The sequence below is a fragment of the Anas acuta genome, chromosome 10 (genome assembly GCF_963932015.1).
Source record: "Anas acuta chromosome 10, bAnaAcu1.1, whole genome shotgun sequence".
Classification (NCBI taxonomy): domain Eukaryota; kingdom Metazoa; phylum Chordata; class Aves; order Anseriformes; family Anatidae; genus Anas; species Anas acuta.
In genome coordinates, this window is record NC_088988.1 from 15549893 (window position 1) to 15568480 (window position 18588).

The following is an 18588-nucleotide window of genomic DNA, read 5'->3' on the forward strand; positions in this document are numbered from 1 at the left end:
AACCTTCACCCCAGGGGTGGCTCCCGTGTTTTGCACCTGCTGGCTGAAACCATCTGTTGCCATCACCAGCTGCACTCAGCACAAGCAGAAAATAACTCAGGCTTTACCAAGGTGACCCACACAGGGCTGCCCCTCGCTGTCTTCAACAGCAAAGCCACCTGTGTGAGCTGCATTTGCTCTCTCAAAACTTCTCCACAGCATGGCCCTCTCTATCAGTCACTACACTAGAAAGGCTCCCCGAGTACCCTGTCATCCTGTGTTTCCTATAAAGCTTGACTTTGCCTTAGGAATAGTGTTAGTAAAAGCTGTAATTGTCATTCTCCTGGGCTGCATCAAATCTTATTTAAGGATGGATCTTCTCTCAATTTCTCTTAGAGGCACTTTACCCGAGAGAGAACCAATCCATTATTGGAGGAAGATGTTCTGACCCCATTAGCTGGGCAGACGTGTGTTTGAACTACAGACCTCTGAGCATCCTCAATCCGAGATGAGCTAGCGCAGGCTACTGCATCGAGAAGGGTGCCTCCTCCAAGACCCCTCTGCATGCTGCTCTGTACCATTTGGGCAGGTGCCAAATGCACACTGCAACAGGAGGCTGAGAGATCATTATGCCCAAAAGGTGATTAAAATAGTGAGCGTAAGGGTATGTAGACAAATAATAAAAAAAAGCCTGGGAAGCGTTACTTTAGACATCCACTTTGTTCAGAATTCAGCATTGAAAAGAAATTCTGTATGATCTGTAATTCTCTGCAATTCTCATATTAGCATGTGCTAAAAAATCTGTGTGTAATATGGATTTTTTTAAAAAAAATTGCTCTGTTCCCATCCTGCTTCATGTGTTGGACTGTGGACTTCTGAGAGTACCGGGAGCTGCACAGTACAAGAGTTTGTAACCTTTAAAAGTGGGAATGTTATAACTTGGTCTTAGTTAGCAAATTGTGGCCCTGACTCTAATGAAAGTGCTGCTGCCCAACAAGCTTTGCACTGCATTGATTTTTCTTCTATCAGTTGGGAGTTCTGGTAAAAAAACAATGGATCTAATAATATCAGCAAAGCAGAGACAGTAAGAAACAGCGAGCTCTTCAAAATAAATAGGTCAAGCCACAATCAATTTCCAGATTTGAAATTATGTTTTTAAAATGTCTGTTTAATACAAGACCTTGTTCTATGTCTATCAACTCAAAGCTTGTAAGGTTTAAAGTTCCTCAACGGCTGCTTTATCAGGTAGCCCAGAGTTAGGCCCCAGAGGTTAAGCAATAAAAGAGAAACAAAAATAACTTAACAGTCTCTGCAGCTAGTTGAACCCAGCAACAGCTCCTTAAACAGCTTTTACATTCCTAGGGTTTGAAATGCCATAAAGCCACAAGATACACTGAAAAGCTATGAATTTGCTAAGTAGGATTTCACTTCCTCTTGTTATTAGAGGTCATTAAATTTATTAGATGTTAGTAAAATCCTTGTAAACAGAAAATATGAAGGCTTATAAAACAGTGCTCTGTATTTGAACCCAAATAATTAAGATGCAACTAGGAATAGGATAATAACAGAAGCCTGATTTATGAAGTGCCATTAGTTCTGAAGTGTTAGCGATACTTATGCAACAAATTTCACACATACCTGTTGAAATAAAATATAATTGTACAGAATAGAATTATTTATGGAGAATATCATATAGATCAGGTCAAAACTTGCACGTATGGTATCTAGTAGGAAAGGGCTCAGTTACAAACTCTAAAGTCATACTCTTCACTCACTGGAAAAACAAATATCTGGAGTGACACAAACTTTATTATTATTATTATTATTATTATTATTATTATTATTATTATTATTATTATTATTATTATTATTATTATTATTATTATTATTATTATTTTGAGATGATGGTTCTTTAATTTGAATGATCTCGGAATAGAAATGCATGCCAACATTGTAAAAAGCTGTTAGTAGAAACTATTTCAAGTTATGACTGTGTAACTGCAAAATAAAGACCCTGTGACTGATAAATGATTTGCAGACCTGCAATGTCAGCAATATAACTTTAAACATTTTAGTTCAGAAATTAAGTTTTTCTACTGAAGGGATGGGAGAGTATCTTTTGGCACAGTGTACACATTCTGTGTGACTTACGTGCAGTATTCTACCTGTATGTAGTCTTCGTGATGGAAGGACAATTTCAAGTCCCATTCCCCAGAGAGGATTTAGGCTTTTATGACAGATTTGCTACAGAAATAATAGGATTAGAGTAAAATTCAAAACTCAACAAGCAATGCTCAATCAGGTGGTATTAAAAGGTGCTGTGCAGGGGGGCCTCCTTGGGGTGCTGCACCCTCCTTCCCACTGAATCAACAAAAACCATGATGCATCTCAAGAATTTGGAATTAAACTTTTCTATCTTCTTGGCTCTCAATATTCTCAGGTGCTTTTTGCCTTTAGGGTCTGGCTTGCATGAGGGGCTTTGCAAGCAACTGCTTTTTAAAGGCAGGTTTTCAGTTTTACTTTTTAGAGGACAGCTTCTTCCTGTGGCACAGAAGATTGGCTGGTGCAGGAAATTCCCATTTGTTTCAGCCCTGTTCCAGCAAAAGTATCTGGCCTCCCTAGCTGCTAGTGCAAGAGGAGGCATCCTGATTAGTCTCTGCTTCATTTAAGACAAGCTGTTCTCTACTGCAGAGACTGAAAGAGTACCTTACTTTTGAGTGAAGAGCGGTGAAGTCTCCTTGTGCTTGTATATCCCCAGAAAAGGCTCCCTGACAGTGTTTTACCCATTTTTATAAAAAGATAAAGACTGGGAAAATCTAAGGAACCTTTGGCTCTAAGGGAACCAGAAAAAAAAAAGGATCACCTTAAGGAAATCTAGATACAAGGGAAGCTCATCTTTGTCTTGCTAGTGTAACGTAATCTATATTACAGTGAATTGTAAGACATATTTAAGAATAATACTGTTTTCCCAAGTTGTCCTTTCATCCAGTTGCCCACACACTTACTTTTGGTTAAACTTTTCTGAAGCCAAGGAAAGAATGCACTAGGCTAAGAAATCAATTTTCTTAGCTCCTGGATGCCTTGCTGACTCTAAGCCGGTGAATTTGTGAAAAATGTTCTCTGTCAACTCTTTTTGGCTAGAAGACTCCATTCCATCCTGGCAGGAATAATAACCTGGCCTCTGTTATTCACGCTTTCATCACCTCCTGGCTGGAATCTAGTAATGCAGAGTAACTGGGCACACAGCCTTTGGAGTTAAGGACATTCCTAATACAGAACACTGCAGTGCATCTAAGCGTCATGGGCATGTGCACATCAGATCAGTCTGCTGTGGCATTCTTCAGCACACCAAATGAAACTTGCAGGATTGATCCTTGTCTTCCCCTATAACCTGAATCCAGGGTAGCTTTGACTTAGGGCTATCTACAGCCATGAGGGAGAGAACTGGTGGTAACTCTGTTCCTTTGAGACAGCAAAACCCACCACAAAGTCTAGAAACAACAGCCATCACAAACCTCATCGCATTTTTTGTGTGTGTATGCAAGACATTTCTTCAATATTGCTTTATTTAACAACTGCATGTGTTTTTCACTGCACCTTCTACTGTAATAAACACAGGAAATGCCGTTTATGCACTCAAACAGGTTGATGCAGTGCTGGTAGGCACTGGGTTATTAGCACTCACATCATGTAAGAGTGTGGGTTGGATATGGGAAGTGTGAGGTTGCATAGCCAGAAGAATACTTCTAAATTCAGTAGCAGAACCATATATTTGTATTGAGGGAAGCCCTAGTACAAGAAGTGTGTGTGTGGAGAGTTAGTTATGTCCATTTATAGTGTGAGTCTTACCAGAGAAAAGGAAATTAATCTGCCTTCCATACTAGAAGACCTGCAATACAATCAGAATTTAATTCTAAGAATTTCAGTAATAATAGTAAGCTCCCCATTACCTCCTGTTTATTTCTAATCAACAAACTGTTCGCATAAGCAGATGAGGATAACTATGGCACTTGGCTTGGGTTTGCAGTATAGTTCAGTCAGAGAGAGATGCCCCACTGAAGGGCAGGTTCAGCGTACCTTTGAGTTTGCTGCTCTGAAGAAGCTTACCTCTCACTAATCAGCATATAGGAAGCTTACAAAAATTAATTTGCTCATGTAGGCACCTGAATGGCATGAAAAGCTCCTCTTAGTCCTTCTGCCATTTACTGCAACAATGAAGTATTGATGATAAGAGATAACACCTTCTGGAGGAAAAATGATAGACAAAGACATTCTTTAAGTGATTTATTTTATAAATGTGGATAAATTAGCAAATATATTACACAAAATCAAATATACATCTCACATTTTTATAGAAATAGTCTTTAATAAAAAATACATGTAGCAATAGCAAATAAGCAATGAGCAAAAATGTCGTAATAAATAGGCTGGAAAATAAATGTACTTGAGAAAAAGCTACCTGATACAGTTTTTATGTTTTCTCACTTTAAAGCCATGACAGCCTAACAAAGAACACAACTTCTTAATAGCATTACTATTAATAATGAAATAAATGGGGAAGAAAGGGCATTGGTGGACAGAAGGGAAAAAAACGGCAATGAAAGAACCATGGAATGCTTTGATAATGTTTAGGTAATAAATTATTAGGATGTTCATCAAAATAACTAGAAAAGTAGTGCTCTCAGTAAAGTACTACCAGACTACGAAATAGGTACCAGACAAAAAGTGCTAACAGGTGCATAACAAGCACTCCAGCATGTTCCAGCAATGCATCTTCACCTTGATAAATAGCACCCAAATACCCACAGGGGATTTTCTTCAGTTTCCTGGTACAGCAGTTACACCACCCTGGGGGGCTGTCCAGTGAACATATTTAAAACAGAGCCATAAGAATGTGGATTGTACTGTAATATTCTCTGCATATTCTCCATGGAAAAATTTAATAGTTCCAGTAAAATTCACCTTTTCCCACTGAGTCATCAGGGACTTGGAATGTAACTAAAAGATTCACTCTAAAGTTTAATCAAGCATTAGGAGGCCTGAAAGATGTCTATTACATGAGATGTATTACCACGTGTTGTACAATTAAATAATACATTAAATATTGTATGAGAAGAGCAGATTCCACTCCGCTTTCAGATATATCTTTGGAGAAAAAAAGTTCTCTGAGACCATCCTTGACCCGTAACTGGAGCTGATTAACTGGAAGTAATCAGGACACGCCAGCGATGGGGCATTACGTATGCTCTGCTCCAGTGTTAGCACGCAGAACACAGCTGCACATTTGACCTCTACCTCAGTTTCTCTTGTGTAAGGCATCCTGAGATCTTAAGATCAAAAGCCACTTTAAAATATTACTACAATTAGCTGCTAATTTTTTTGGTGAAACGTTTGAGCAAAGGACCTTGGAAAATGTCTTCCCATTCCCCATGCATTATACCTTGATGGATGTAATGAAGTAGGAAAAAAGTGAAAAAACTTGTGAGAACACAGAGGTGATATCACTGTGTTCACTTCTTCCTCTTTTACGTAGACATTCACCTTCTGCAGCAAACCAAGCCTCTCAGGAGTGCTGATAGCAAAAAGCCCTAGTCATACAGGCTCAGTTTCAAAGTTATGCTACTACTCAGAGAGAGAAATAAATGTATACTGTATTAAAAACAATCATCATAGCCCTTTAAATGATTGGATAGTTTAGCTTTGAATGCAATTCAACCTAACAGAGGCTTTAATGGCTTTTGACAGATTGTTCCACTGATCAAGGGACGTGTATGAAAATAACTGCCTACCAAGCCCTGATTTGATTTTAAGAAAAGAAAACTGAAGGTTAATGGTAAACAGAAGTTGATTGTTCACATTTTCACTGAAATAACTCTATCTGACCTGTTCTTAGAACGAGAGAAATAAAGGATAATGGGAATCCTATACACCTGACTTTTTACTTTAGCCTCTAATCAAGGAGACTAATCAGACCAAGATGTGTTGGCATGAAAGCAAGTATTTGACGATATGGAGGGGGAGGAGAGCAACTTTTGTGTCCAAATTCAGCACTGTAAAACCAATAGGGTATTAGAGGATGTAAACTGCAGAATAGCGTGTCCTTTTCTATCATGTGAATTGAGTGCTGGCTGCAAAGCAACGAGCAGATAAAGCGTAGTTTTCATGTCATGTGTCAAGGGCTCACTCCCAAACATCAGCATTTTAATGCGATCATTTTATCAGTTATCTGTTGGCTTTCATTTGACATATTATTCAGCCAATTCTGCAGCCTTACTAAGTACAGTCTTTTTGCAAACGTATAAATTATCTTCTCTTGTTCAATGAATGCCTCAGGCTAAGGTGAATCGGAAAGATGAATGCAAATCAAGACACAAGCCCAGCGACATTAAAGGCAATGATTTCAAATTTGGACTGGAAAGGGAAAAGCACAGTGGTGCTATTCAGGATTGCCTTTGCTCTTACAGGTGGGGTGAAGTGACAGCCAGAATCGGGCAGGTTGGGGTCCTTACAAACACTGAGTGCTGGCCTCTCCTCTCAAGGCCTTCATCACCACCTAACAGCACCCACCCTCTATCCCTAGACTAGCGTAGGGCTGAGCTTTTCAGTCTGCTGTGGTCTTTGCTGGGACAAGGAACCTCTCTGTGGCCAGTGCTCTGTTTGTCCGGCCCTTCCCCACAGCAGCTCACCAGCCCCGTGGGGCAGAGCAGGAGACGAGCTGCAACAACTTGAACCTCAAGAGGGAACAGATGTATGGAGGTACGCAGCCACGGAGGTGTAGTGGGACAGAGGCGGGGGCTAAGCTTGGGAACAGTGCTTCTCATGCCTGTTCCTAACAGTGGAACAAGCACTCTTCCCAGCTCTGTAACCTGGGCACAAGATGACAGTGGTCAGGCCCCAGCAAAAAGCTGGGGACCAGCTGCTGGGGGCACGAGGAGGGTTAAGGACCTACCATTAACTATGGACCAGATGGTAGCAATCAAGGGAGAGGTCAGGACCTGCACTGTACAAGTTACTGCTGGATGATTCCCACATGAGTCAAGTTAATAAAGTTGTGGTCTTGTGAAGGCACATCCCTTGCATGTCTTTTCTCTTCTCCTCCTCTCATCCCACCTTCAACATCAACCAGTTTCATCTCTGCTGCATTAGCCCAAATTCCACTGCGTGACACGGGGCTAAGGGAACTGCACTACGGTAACTGAGAAAGGAGCAATGCCTACTGGTAACACACTACAGTTCTTTAATTATCTGTTGTGATAGACTTTGGTAATAATTAATGTATTTTTTTATTTTTCCCCCTGCACTAGAATCCCTGAGTCTGTCTCACAGCATTGAAAGGTCTAGAATGACTTTCAAGTATGTCTTGCTAAGTAAAGCTACATTATTATCAGTGAAACTAAAAACGGCATCTGGATGACAGTAAGACAACTGATTTGGGTATTTATTATGCTGCATGTTACCCATCCTGGACAGTTTCCAGTTGGTGACTACCCATAACATTCTTATTTACACTTAAGATAATCAGGATCTGCTGTAACGTTCACAGTATAAGCATGATTTCTTTAAAATCTAGTGTACTGGGATTAATATTTTTTATTTACTTAACCTTTCAACAACAAGAAAGAACCTAAAAGATAAAATATTTTCATATGCAGAGATAAGAATAAAGCAGTATAAAAACATTTATCATTTACATGGCATAACACAGCAGTTTTCTATCAACTACTTAAAAATGGCCTTTACCTTTCATCCCCCGCATTACATAAACAATAGAAGTTTTTCATTTTCTGCCAACATTTTCTTTCTCTGAGTGTAAAACCAACTCTCTATCTCATTTTTAAAGAAAGCCCTTGCCTTGAGCATTTCATTTGTATTGGTTCCATGTTTAGTCAGTAGCTTTAGTAAAATTGATGAATATTGTCTAAAGGCAAGTGCAGACAGGCAAACAGATCTGTATCTTCTGTAATCCATTTAGCCTGACACACACGTGCGAGTGAACTATTTTACCTTAATTCTTTCATGACTGATGAAAAGTAAATGTAAGCAAAGCCATGAACTTCACCATTTTAAAAGAATCACTGAATCTAATGTTAGAAGCTAATTTATGCTCTCACCTCTTCCCTGAAACAAACTGACCTTGGTCCTTATGCATCTACAGCATCCAGACTTGGCAAACAGTTGCTATACTCAGAGCATCCATTAGAGGCTGTGTTTTTCAGCTCATCCAAAATGGTAACGGGTTATTTAGTGCTGGAATACAAATGGATTGCTGAAGTATCATTGCAAAACGAACTACATTAAAATTATTTGTATAAAATAAAGAAAACTTTGAAGTATTTGTCTGCTTATATCTCAAACACAGCAATAACTTATATTTGACCTCTCAGTTTTTCTTTAACCATGTTCTTCTCTTGGGGTACCCTTTGGAATTACTACATGCTTCAAACAGTTTCATAAACCTTACTCATGTCTTTGCCATCAACTCCTGTGGGCTTTGGAGAGATGAAATCTCCATATACTTCTATATTTCAACTGAATTCAATCAAGTTACACTGCTTCAGATGATGTGAGACTTGAATGCAACACAGAGTGTTAACTCTCTTTAACCACTTGATTATTGGTATTTTGCCAGTGAAACTTAGGTCTTACCCATTCCAAAGGTTTTCAGTTGTCTGTCATTGCCACCCTTGGCTTAACTGCGTGCTATTTGACCACACTGAGGCTAGTACTAGTTCAGCTAATTCACTAGCTTAAATGTGCAGTGTAGGCAAGACCCAGAATCATGTATTTTTAAACATTCTATTATTGCTGCAACCCCTCTCCTAACACAAGAAAAAAAAACAACAATAACAACAACAACAACAAAAAAAACCACAGTGTTGTTTCACTACTGCTGGAAATAATTATTTGCCAATCATTTTTTAATAGCTATGCCTCCACTTCAGCTACAAACTACGGCGCTGATGTGCCTCCTCTACCCTTTTATGGCTGTCAGATTCATTTCAATACTGTGATCCCCATGGTTTCTAGCAGAGCTTAATTAAACACACAAAACAATCATAAAGCAACATAAACAAACAAACAATCCCCTCAAACCCTGTGTTAACTGTGTTACATCATTAGCTTGTTTGAATTCATCTTTTTCATTTCCAAAGCAGTATCTGTTTCTGTGAGAACTGCCTTTTTCAAAAGCAGAATTCCCACATCTTCAGCTAGCTTTTTTCTAAGTGATCTCCAAAGTAAGCAGGATTCAGTGTGGCATTAATCCAAATATATGCTATTTGCCCACTGGTAAAGCTAGCTTTAGATAGCGCAGGGAAGAAAAAGCTATGCCCATAACAAAGGATCTCCAAATGTCAACAAATCTGTGGCACATGAGACAACAGATAGATGTGTGGATTACAGTTATAATACAATCAAACCTAATTTAAGTAATTTATTTTTCAAAGAGTCTTTGCTTTCTATACAGTGGCTAACAGCTTTAGCAGAAGTGCAGGAATACAATGAAAGCACTCGATCCAGACCTTTATACTTTTGCTGGCATAGCTGTGTCAAAGGTGTTAAGAGGCACAACCTCTACTTGATATAATTGTCCTGGCAAAAGCTGGTAGGTGTGGACACAGCTTTATACCACTAAAACTGAATTTTTGCTGGCACAGCTTCTTTAGCTGCAGGGAGGTCTGGCATATGTTACACTGTCAAAAGCAGAGTTTTCAGCAGTACTCATCCACGCACAGGACGCTTTGCCAACAGAGTATCCTGGTATGCTCTGGGTAAGCCTGGCCCCAGCAGTGATTTTAAACAGAAGATTAACACAGGAGACATATTCCATTTCTTGGTGGCAATGTCAAGCTCTGAGTCTGACTGTTTTTTTTTTTTTTTTTTTTAGTGGTAATACAGACTGAGTGCTGTTTTACTGTAATATAATTTTCTGCTTTTTATGATGAAGGAAAAGGCACACACCAGCTCAAGTAAGAATAGCATCTTAACCAAATGAAAAATCTCTCATTCAGGACATTATCCAATACAGAATTGTTATTTTTATAGCATATTATTACAAACCAGATCACAGCAGCTTCATTTCTCATAGTCTTCTGGATTTGTTCTTATGGCTAGATCATCACAGATGTTGCCATGCCTTCTATCACATAATCTAAATCTATTTTGCCAGGGGGCCTGACCCAAAATGAAAACCCACAGCTCTTTGGACAAGGTAATGGGAAACCTGGCCTCAGAGCAGGATTCACAAAAGGCAGAAACAAAACAAAGGTTAGGAAATGAATCCTGAGTTCCAGGGAACCCGGGAGATATGGCTACATGTTGGAAATCGTCCCCTCTGTGTAGGCCTCAAAGGCCCTTCTGAGAGGTACAAATGACGGATCACACCATTCTTTCTAAAGGAAGGCAGATGTAATTATGCATCTGTTAGAGCATAAACTAGGAACAGCAGACAGCAGATTCATGCTCTTAGGCCAAAAAAGTCCAAATCCACATCTTCCAATTTCCTGGAAGACAAACTGTAAGCTGTCCTGCCACAGCAGAGCTGTGCACCCTCGGACTGGACCTGTGAGCACTGTCTTTCAGAGGCCTATGCCCATGAGGGTCCAGGTAGGAAGTCCCTAGTTTGGAAAGTTTTTTAAAACCCAGCCACCAGGACAAACACTGTCAGGTGTTCTTGATAAAGCCAAAGAGGCATGTAAAATTGTGTGGGGATGAGACTAGCAGGCAAGCCTAGGTTGCCCAAAACCCAGACAACGAGGATGCACCTTAGGTCTAATAATGGACGCGTCAGATCTTCTGCACACACAATATAACACCATTTTGTATATGAAGGGTTTAGTACTTGGGAGTGCTTCACACCTTGAGATGACAGGTGCCACGAGAGGCTGACTTACTATCAGCATCAAGCTCGTGATCTCCAAAACCCATTTCTGACAAAATACAAAAAGTACCATACAATTGCCATGATGAAAAACAGCAAAAAAGGCTTAGTATCTATGCCAGGATGCTCCTTCACAAGTTCCTCAGTTTTATAAAGGCTCTGACAAGGAGCCATTCCATAAAGGACTTTCTCCACCATTTCCTCTACCTCTGCCTACATTACTGGATAAAGATGTCACCACATTGTGTGCACAGCTCTATCTGGACACACCTAGCAGGCTCCCTCTGAGCTGGCCTCTCATTAGGATGCCCAGATCACGGATTCTGCTTTGTCCCAGGTGTGAGCTATGCCTTCTGTTGCTCAAACTGCTGAGCCAGGGGCAGTTCTAGGCAGTCATGCAAGCTAAAACGTAGATGTCTGGGGAACCTGTGGAAACACAACGACCCATGGGGTATAGGATCAATGGGGATTTGAATGAAGAGGAAAGAACAGAGGCTGGTGTTCTGGACATCACATCTTAAAAGCCAACTCTTTCTGTAGTTTTGGTGTCTGGTCAGTTTTGTTGTGAGACAGTAACTAAGGTACTGTGTGGAGAGCAGTAAAATCTGCATTGACACGTAAACCAACACATAACTGAGGAATCATAAAGATGAAAAAACTTATACTAACTAAAAACTTACTCCAAATGATGAACATTAATAGTTCTAGGCTGGAAGGTCACCTGATATTCTACCTACTGAACAAGATTTTGTAGGTGAGCTATTACTTCCTCAAGATCATATGGCAGAGGCATATTACATTCATCATTTGTCCAGAAGGGGTGGCATTCAGGTTTCTGGTCTTCTGGCAAGCTCTCTGCTGCTTCTGACTGGCACCTGAAATGAAAAGTAAGCAGAAGAACTACCTAAGTAAAGTTACATCAAGAAACCATATCAAGAAATCAAACACTCAGCAAGGATACATTTGTGCTTTAACTTACAGAGAGGAATGAAAATAAAAAAACACATCATCCGACCAAATGCGTTGTTCAGTTATAGTGAAGTTGACTTCTGTTGTAGGCTTTGTATTTTCTATAGGGATTTCTCAAAAGCCAATCACAGAGAAAACTCAGTTAGTGTACGTTTATACGGTAAATTATTTTTTCATTATCTCAGCTGTTATTTGAAGTATGTGATTAAACCATTATCAGATTTAAATGTTTGCCGGTTTCCAACATCTTACTAGATTATTGAGAAAGATTAAACTGAATTTACTGCATTAAGGTCAGGGGGGATAGATTAAACAATATTAAAGAAGCCGGACTAGCTTTGTAGATTCTGGAGATTTACAAGTGTATCAACCTGCTTAGCTCTGAAAAAGGCAATATAAAACGAGAAAATTCTATAAAGATAAATGGAAATGGAGGTTAATAACAACTTCCAATGATGAATAGGTGGGCAAAACTTCAATAAAATTAAATTAAGAGGTTAGTGTATGTTAGTCCCCTGAGAAAATGTTTAAATTACAGTGTTTTTTATTAAATGGATTATTCATCAATACTACTGAAGTCTAATTATAATATTCAACTGAACTGCAGCCTGCAGAGGAAAGTTTTCTAAGTGGCAACCATCACATCCCTTAAGATTAGGCTCTAATATAATGTGTTGCATCAAAAAAAAATTGTCACACTCCAATGAGGATTTCTCCCCCTCTTTTTTCACATCCCCTTGAACAATTTGCATGTTGATGATTAATTAGTTAACGTTTGGAGTGGAACAAGACAAAGAAAAATGCTACGCGTTATAATTTCAGTATATACTGCAGGTCAATGCAGTTCGTCAAGGATACGGGAAGCAAATCCCAGAAATAAGCTTCTATCTCTTTTAAGACATTTTCAATAACGTCTATACTTTATGCTTCTATACAATAGAGTTGTTCCGATGATTTAAAAGTTCTTTCAAACATATGTGTGTGGCTTTCATCCCTGTAAAACGAACTCTAAAAGTACTGACACCTGTAACTTCCTTGCCTACACCATTGGCCTTCTGGAAGAGACTGTTTCCAAGTGAAAGATGTCTCTTGGGAATTATTAATGGCAGTGTAATACCCCTGAGAAAACATACTTCAGCTTTACACCCATGTTGGTGTGTGGTTAATTGCCGCACCAGCATCCTGGGCACTCAATCCATCGTACATTACACTGCAAGGACAGTATTAACACATAACATTCCAATATATCTTCGGCTCTCCACATCAGCCCCTGATAATAGCATCTGTTAACATGCACTAAGTACTATTATGTAGCACATCACTTCATAAATAATAAGATTAGCCGACCTCAGGGCCCTGGGAAGAGTAATGTGTTTAAATGTTCTCATTATTTATTTAAAACAAGAATTAAAGGAACAGAAGCTACTTCTGACAATCCTCTTAGCATAAATATTAAACTGTTTGCATTGATAAGCTGCACTGTACAGAATAACAGAGGATTTGTTTTGCAGGCTGCTTTATAATAGTTGTTAGAGCAAATGCAGTTTAGTGTATGAGTTCTGAGAGGTACTTAACTGATTGTGCCATCATGTTCTGGAGACATTTTCCAAATTATATAAAGGAACGGGAGAAAATTAATATGCAGGGAAAGCTGAAACTAATTACAGCATAACTCTATAAGGCTTTTAAAATCTTGCTTTATTTTCTGTCTTGGCACAAAATAATACGCTCAATTTGCTGGGTAGTATAAGATACTCCAGTCTAAGCATTTCAATCTAAGAGTGGATAAATTAACCATGTACAGATTATTGCAGATGACAAATCAAGAAGCTCAGCTGGTAAATACTGCAGGCATATTATGTGGTCTGCAAAACTCAATTTATAATAATTAACATTCTCTCTCTCACTCATTTGCTATTAACAAAAGAATTTTCATTGAGAGGAAAAACACCACCTTCACCATTTAAGGCCTCCTTCTTTTTACCCCTTTTTCCTTTTTATCTTTAATGTCTCTTTTTTCCCCTCACTCTCGTTCACAAACTACTTGGCCAGCTTTTCCCTCACCTTTGGGTTTTGGACATTTGTCACTGTAAATATGTCTGAAGTTACTAACGATGCTGTGAGTGGGCAGCCCATGAGCAGCTCTTCCAGCCACTACTTTCCTTTCTCTGGTTTTCTTACAGAGCCATCTTCAACAGGCCACCCCACAGCTACGCGTGTGCCCTAACTCTCAGTGACCACGCGCTCGGGAAGCGTTAGCCATATATTCCAGGTGGGGGATTACAGGGATGGAAGTGTGTCAGGTCCTTGGACTTCCTGTGCAAGCCTGATGACAAACGTATCAGTACTCTGCATAAGTGCAAAAAAGGGGAACAGTGCCATAATACTTCAAATTCTGCAACCCCACAGCTCCTCTGTCATTCTCTAAAGCATTTCTGATGTTTTGCTTTACATCAAGAGCATGAATAGCAGTGAATGTGACATTTTTGCATTTTGTGAGTCACCTGCTCTGACCAAAATCACAGTCCCTGTGCAGGATCCACTGACATTAAAGTCACTTCAGGTTGCCCATGTTCAGAGGTACAGGGCTGGCGTCTAAGCAGTCAGCGCTCCACCTGCCCGGCTGTCACGCAGTCCTCCTCAACTGCACCCACGAGCTTGAACACACTCACCCAGATATGTGCTGACCCTCTGCCTTGGAGCTAGCATGCAAGAACAGTCCTTTCCAGATGGATATATTTTACTACTGTTCTTAATAAATTTCTGCACAACTGTGGGAGAACTTGCTCCTACAGTGCTCTTTAATCTGTAGCAGAGTTAAAGACCTGGAGATTCTGTAAAAGCATAGCAAAATTTTCAGCTGAAGCTGAGCAATCAAAGGCACTTGAAAATTGCAGTTATTTAAAATCACCACTAACTCGGGTTAGCAATGATAACTGAGAACAGCCAGAATCCCTGTCTTTTCCCAGATACAAACCGATAGATGAGGGTCCATGTGGGAAACACTGCAGTCATCAAAGTACGGTGGTAGTGGGAAAGTAACAAGATTTATAATATTATTTGTTAACTAAAAACTGTTATTTGAGTTGATAATGAAGTAAAGCCTCCAAAAGCAAGTAAATTCAATGCCTGTATATTTATGTACAAAACGTGTTAAGAGTGGAAATGCCACATGCCCTGAGATGTGGAAGAAAAGACGCCAAATAAAGAGGAGTAGGGAACAACCACCATGACATATTTCTGAGCAATTTAGCTCTAGCACCTCGATAATACAAGTTTACCAACACACCAGAAAAGCATGATTTGTATGTCTAGAGGTGTGCAGAATGCACAAGACTCCTTGGCCCCTGCTTTCTTGCTAAACCAATCAAAACCTGAGCCAGTTCCAATGCAAAAAGCCCATTTTGATGGAACACCAGGCTACTGCTGCTGTGCACTTTCTCTCCCACATAATCTTCACAGGCTTTTGATTCCCTTTTTGTTCATGTTTGTCAAATGGACTTTGCTCGTTCATGTTTACCAACAGCAGAACATTAACATAAGTCATGAGAGGCATTGGTGTGACAAGGTCTGACTCCCTCCCTTGGAAGGTGGCTGCGTTCCCCGAGGCAGGTGTGCGCTCACTGGCACCAGGGACCTGGTTATGGTCCCCTGGGCTGCACTGACACTTTGATGATCAGGGTGTCAGCTACATTAGAGGACACTGATCACGATACTAAAATTAACCAAGCTAGCTAAAGTGTGTGTTAATTACGAGTATGCAAGCAGTCAATAAAAGGTTAATGCAAAAGTCAAAGGATAAATTTATTTCACTATTGCATCACTCTACTGACTAAATGACTAACATTATGCTTTGTTTTTAATCAATAGATTTTACAGTAATGCGTGAGCCATTGATTTGAAAAACAGACTTCTTTCTAAGGGCTAAGTTTTGCAACTATTTAGTATCAAGTATCAATATACTTAAAACACTCTTTCCTCAGAGCAGATACTTTTTCGCTCCAATGGCAGGAACAGGAATGCACACAAGCCAGAAAGAGCCTTTGGGTTCTGCTGATGCCTGTGATTAACACAAATAAGAATTATTATCTGGGATCCTGGATTCCACCGCACTGTTTGTCTGCTCCACAGAAGTGTAGTCAAATCAGATCAATAGGGGTCAATTTGTGGCTCAGACTGCAAAGGCACGTTAAGAGTGAAGAGATGATCTGCACAGTCCTGTCTCCTCGATGGTACTGATTTAGCTGCAAGGCAAAGCACGGGGAACTTCACAAGGTCCTTCACATCAAGGAACCCAGCCTGGCCACCTTCCCCATCTACGTATGGTAAGAAAGGGAGGAGGAGACACGTGCTGTCTATGTACAAAAGTACCCATCTTCCCCTACATGCTTATACCAGCATTCCTGACGTCATGTTTTATATGGGAGTTATTTCTCCCTCCAATCTTGCTGGAGTAAAGGTGTTACTGAGTTGTTATGCAGAAATTCAGAATATTTTTTAAAACAATGGCCCAGGTACAAACAGGTCGTGGATCACCCTACTGAGACAAATGCATTCACTAATCCCACACTGACTCTGGCTAAAACGATACGACATTGCTAACACGGATGCTGCTCAGAGTAAGGCAGTTTCTTTAGGCAGCATCTTCCATTTTTAAGATTCACAATGACTTTGCAAACTTGATCTGCTCACATCCTATGTCATTGTAAGCTCATATTCTTAGTTGCTAAAGAGCATGCAAGAGAAAACTGCACTCTCAGCTCCCTGACTTCTTATGCAAAGGGCAGAGAAAATATGAGATTAGATACATGAGAACAACTACCCGAATGTGTTAACCTTGATTTTTCTTTTTCTAAATAGTGCATCTCATTCACAGGTACGACAAATTCACTTCTGCTGCTGAATGCATCACAATTAAATCCTGTAAGCACTTAAGTCAAAGTCTAAACTTGCAGGCATTTCAAGAAGACCAACACTACAATCCAAATCCTTTCTTAGAAACCACTCACAACAGACATGAGCTAGTAAGGATAATAATAAAAAAAATGTTATTTTTTAAAAGAAACTGTGCAAAAATTCAACAGGCTGAATATAGTTTCTCAATGTATAGTCTCAAAATATAATTTAGCAAGACATACTTTTTTTTTTTTTTTTTTTTAACACACAACAATTGTGAAATTACTGGCGTTATAATTCGGCTAATAAAATATGCTATCACAAGATCTGACTTCCTGTAACTTCTAAGTTGCCACAGAGTAAAAACAAAAACAAAACTGGTTTATCAAACTGCATTGCTCAAAAAGAATGGAGAAACTCTGAAGTAAACCCTCAAATTGATGCTGTAAATACATATTCTCCTTCACCTTTGGACATGGATAGGATATTGAGATAAAGTCTGTAAAAAGGATTGAAAAAGTCACCCCTGTTATTGAAGAACCGAACTTTCATTTATCTTCATAAAAAATTAAAAGGTGTAAGGACAAATGTCACTGCTGATAAAATGGAATGGGAGGGGGGGAGAAATGTGAAAAGCAGCTGCTTTCCAGGTGGATGCCCATTACAGCATTAGCAATTTCAGAAATTACAATACGCCTTCATATTTTTTTTCTACTCCAGGCACCTGCCTGGTCACAGAAGCTGGTGACAAGTGCAAATTTCTAACCACTAATTAAGGTTTAAGGCCACCAGGTAGCCTGTTGAGAACACTTTTTATACCTAGCTCTATTTGTCAGCACGTCCGTTACATGCCAGTGGTGATGAACGGGGAATTCGGGCGGCTGACCTCTGAGAGGGCTGACCTCTGACACCAGTCACAGGAGAGGGGCACCCCAAGCCTGCCTTGCTCCTACCTGACCCCCCCTGGAATAATACGGGGGTCAAACACTGGGGGTGATTCCGTCTGTCATATATGAAACAACCCCGCTAGAGCTTTGGGGCACCCAGTGCTGGATTCCAGAGCTCTGCTGCACCAGGCTGAGAGCAGCTGCAGAAATGTTGTGGTTTCACAGATGGATCAGGTAGCTTGCCTGGCCATTCAGGAGAACAGATACATGACTAAAAAAACACCAAAGAACAACCCTGAAAACAAACACAGCTGAAGAAATGGCAGCTCTTCCATCAGGGGCAAAATGCACACAGCCATTATGGCACCGGTACCCTTTTTCTGCACAGATCCAGCCTGGATCAGCTGTGCCAGAGGAGACCACTGCTGTGCTATCCCAGGAGTACTTTTTATGGAGATCTGACCCAAGACACGAGATTTACATTTCAGTTGTTCCATGCTTGTCATACTGTGGCTCTGCACAACTAAAACGTTTTAAGGTTTACTGTCTTTTAAGAACAAATAAAATGACATCAATATTTGACTTTGCAAAGCAGATTTCAGAAGTACTGGTCCCAAACAGGCAATGAAATGAAGTGGCCAGATGGAAAGAGCACTGAGCTTACTCTTTTGAACGTCTAATCCCCAGTGGATACCCAAATAGTCTGTCCCACTCACATTAGCCACTGCTGATGCTCTTTCATGTGCTGTAACTAGAGTACGACCAGCCAGATGTAATGGCTGAGAACAGGAATTGCATTTGTAGAGGGACAGAATTGACAACATGAGTTAGTTTCCAGATACGGAAAAGAGAATGCCAGATTTAGGAAGGGATGGAGGCAGTATTACTTAAATTTTGGTCCTTGGAAAAACTTAGGATCAGCTGCACAAATACTCAAGTACAAACATGATGGCACGTTACAAGGTGATTCTGCCTTCT

The 18588-nt window shown here is 40.0% G+C and overlaps 1 protein-coding gene across 1 annotated transcript in view; it reads right to left on the bottom strand.

The window, feature by feature from the left end:
* Positions 1-5369: 5369 nt before the first annotated feature.
* The window catches only part of FTO (FTO alpha-ketoglutarate dependent dioxygenase), a 242386-nt gene continuing 229167 nt past the window's right edge, over positions 5370-18588 (bottom strand). The window contains exon 9 of the mRNA XM_068692994.1: positions 5370-11733. Within this exon, the coding sequence (XP_068549095.1) occupies positions 11592-11733 (142 nt within the window). The 3' untranslated portion in view covers positions 5370-11591. The remainder of the gene's footprint in view (positions 11734-18588) is intronic.